At 42.6% G+C, this 2751-nt stretch overlaps 1 protein-coding gene across 1 annotated transcript; it reads right to left on the reverse strand.

Annotated features, from left to right (window-relative positions):
* Positions 1-1130: 1130 nt before the first annotated feature.
* On the reverse strand, positions 1131-2204 carry LOC118816831 (5-hydroxytryptamine receptor 4). The gene has a single exon (XM_036583425.1). It carries the CDS (start codon positions 2202-2204, stop codon positions 1131-1133), a length of 1074 nt encoding a protein of 357 aa, XP_036439318.1.
* Positions 2205-2751: the final 547 nt, after the last annotated feature.

Consider the following 2751-nt stretch of genomic DNA (forward strand, 5'->3'; position numbering starts at 1 on the left):
GCACAGCTAAGTATTAGTGTATCTACTTCATGAGAGAAAAAGTAAACGGCAAACTGTGCAGTGCTTCAGCCCTCACAAGTGAGTTTATAAACCATGTCTTAAACCATTGCTGTCACTCTCTCACCAGGGAAGTATTAGCCCTTACTAATGTTGTTTGTAAATTAAATAGCTGAGCGGGAAGTCATGCAGAAATTTAAATGGTACTGGAATTATTTGTATTTATTTAAGCGCAGTGTAGCCTCCATGAGGGAGCTCTGTTTATTATGACTTTGTAATATAAAATTCTGGAGAAAAAATGTTTCTTGCCACAGGCAGTACTTCAACTTTAATTCGTAGGTATTATGCAGAAGATTGAATAACAGTTATGTCCATTGCCTATCCTTTTTTCATATCTTCTAGTATACTACACAATGTACTAGAAGATAAACAAACATCTTCCGGTATTGGGGATGATAAATTGTGCACCACTTGTGCAGATTATTTGTTCTGGAGAAGCATACTGTAGCTGTGAGAAATGAAGAAAGGCAGACTTGACAGTTCATTTATTTACACAGCAAACACAAACACTCGGTGGGAAAAGCTCTCGCATTTACACAGGAAATCTGCTACCAAACTGCAAACTTTGCATGCACTTTGTCACCCGGCATACTTTCGGTCCTAGTCCGTTGATGAGAGTTTTTTCCATTTTACTACTCTACGCCTGACTAGTAAAGACAGAATTGAAATCAATAATGCAATAAAGGAATGTAGTCAATGGACCTTGAAAGCATAGCTATGGAAAACTTCACAGGGCCTCTAATCTTGGGGATTTTCTTATTGTTTAGTGGAACTCCCCCTCTTGCTTTGCCTCATAGTTCAGTGGTTAGCCACATTTTAAATTAAAGGTCCCTTAGCAGTTCTTGGCTTGGACATGTAATTGTAGGATAAACTTGTAATTGTTACAGAACCTTTACATCATGTGGAGGTTCTTTAAAATTATCCTTTGTTTTTTTTTACAGAAACCATCCACTGAAAAGTTCTTTAGAGACCCCAAAGTGGTTTGTCTATGCAATCGCCCCAAAGAACCCTTTTTGACACCTTTATTTTCAAGAGTGCAGGATACCCTTGTGGTGTTAGAGGAGCCACGTGGCCTATTGGTTCTCTGTGCGCTCATTGGCATCCTTCCTAGAGTGAGAGAGGTCCATGCCTGGGGCTGAGCCAGGCAGACATATCCTGCAGCCCAAGATCATTAGGAAAGCCCTGCGGAACGACCTGTTAAAGAAACCGTAGAGGAAAGGGTTCAAGGAAGAGTTCACATATCCCAGCCAGAGGAACACATCCCATATTACACCTGTAGTAGTGTACTCAATGAATGGGTCCACTATGTTCACAGTGAAGAACGGCAACCAGAAGAGGAGGAAGACACCCATGATTATCCCCAGGGTTTGGGCTGCCTTCCTCTCCCTCCTCATGGAGTTGCGGTGCTTCTGCTTCTTGCTGGAGTCCTTCCCCACTCCAGCTGCCATTTGAGCCTCCATGGCGCTGATCTGCATGGCCTGACGCTTGGCTGCTTTGTAGATCTTCCAGTAGGCAACTAGCATTGAGACCATGGGCAGGTAAAAAGCCACCAGTGAAGCTATGACAGCATAGACACGATTCACTAGAAAGACGCACACATTCTCAGGCAAGGATACGTCCACTCCAAGCTTGTGCAGTCCAAGAAGGATGGGCCCAAAGGAGATGAGCAAGGGAACGGCCCAGCAAACTACAATTAGCAAAGCCACACGGCTACGGGACATTTTGAAGGAGTACACCAGTGGGTTGCAGACGGCATAGTATCGATCAAAAGCGATGCAGCTCAGGTGGAAGATGGATGCTGTGCACAGCATCACATCCAGGCTGGAGTGCAGTTGACAGAAGGTGGCACCAAAGTGCCAGCAGCCCTCAACAGTCCTCACCATGCTGTATGGCATGACCACCAAGCCCACCAGAAAGTCGGCCACCGCTAGCGACATGACAAAAGAGTTGGTGTGAGATTGTAGCTGTTTGAAATAAGCAATGGCCAGTACCACAAGTAAGTTGCCAACCACTGTGCAGAAGATTCCAACAATTATGAATGCATACAGAGCTACACGAGTGCTTGGGCTCCTCACTGTGGCACATGGTTCGAAATCACCAACATATGAAGTGTTGCTGTCCTCTAGCCACTCAGAGGAGTTTGCCATGGCTTTAGGTGGACTCTAGTTGGGAAAAAAAACAGAGAAATATACACATATTAGCTCCATTTTGGTCATGTTTACACAAGCTTTTTACACATGCTTACTGTGCTTTATTAGCTACATACTTAGTATGTTAACACTGCGCCTTGGCTTGATAGGTCAACAGTACAAGTAGTGTACTTCTATACTAGGGTGGACCCTTACTCTCTTTTTATATGAAATCTGTGATTTAAAAGATTGTGATTTTAAAAATGCAAGATTATTTTAGACTTCTGTTGACCCAAGATCAACAGCACCACCAAAACGTTGTCCATTTCTATAATGGGATTGGCTGAGACATGCTCAAAGCCATTGTAAAATGCTCTGTATAATTTTGTTTGCAATGATAGTCAGATTAAGAGCATATCACTACATGGCAATGCATAATACAGAAATAGTTTAATTTGCATCATACTAAGCCTGCATTTATTTAATTTCCATTGCTGCAATAATGCTAATTTCTGACAGTGGTGGTATAGCTATATTGCTGTTCATGGACATTTGGAGCTTATAA

This window comes from Colossoma macropomum, unplaced genomic scaffold, assembly GCF_904425465.1.
Source record: "Colossoma macropomum unplaced genomic scaffold, Colossoma_macropomum, whole genome shotgun sequence".
Classification (NCBI taxonomy): domain Eukaryota; kingdom Metazoa; phylum Chordata; class Actinopteri; order Characiformes; family Serrasalmidae; genus Colossoma; species Colossoma macropomum.

What these genes read in the sequence shown, in the direction of transcription:
- LOC118816831 (XM_036583425.1), bottom strand. Translation starts at nt 2,204, where the DNA reads ATGGCAAACTCCTCTGAGTGGCTAGAGGACAGCAACACTTCATATGTT.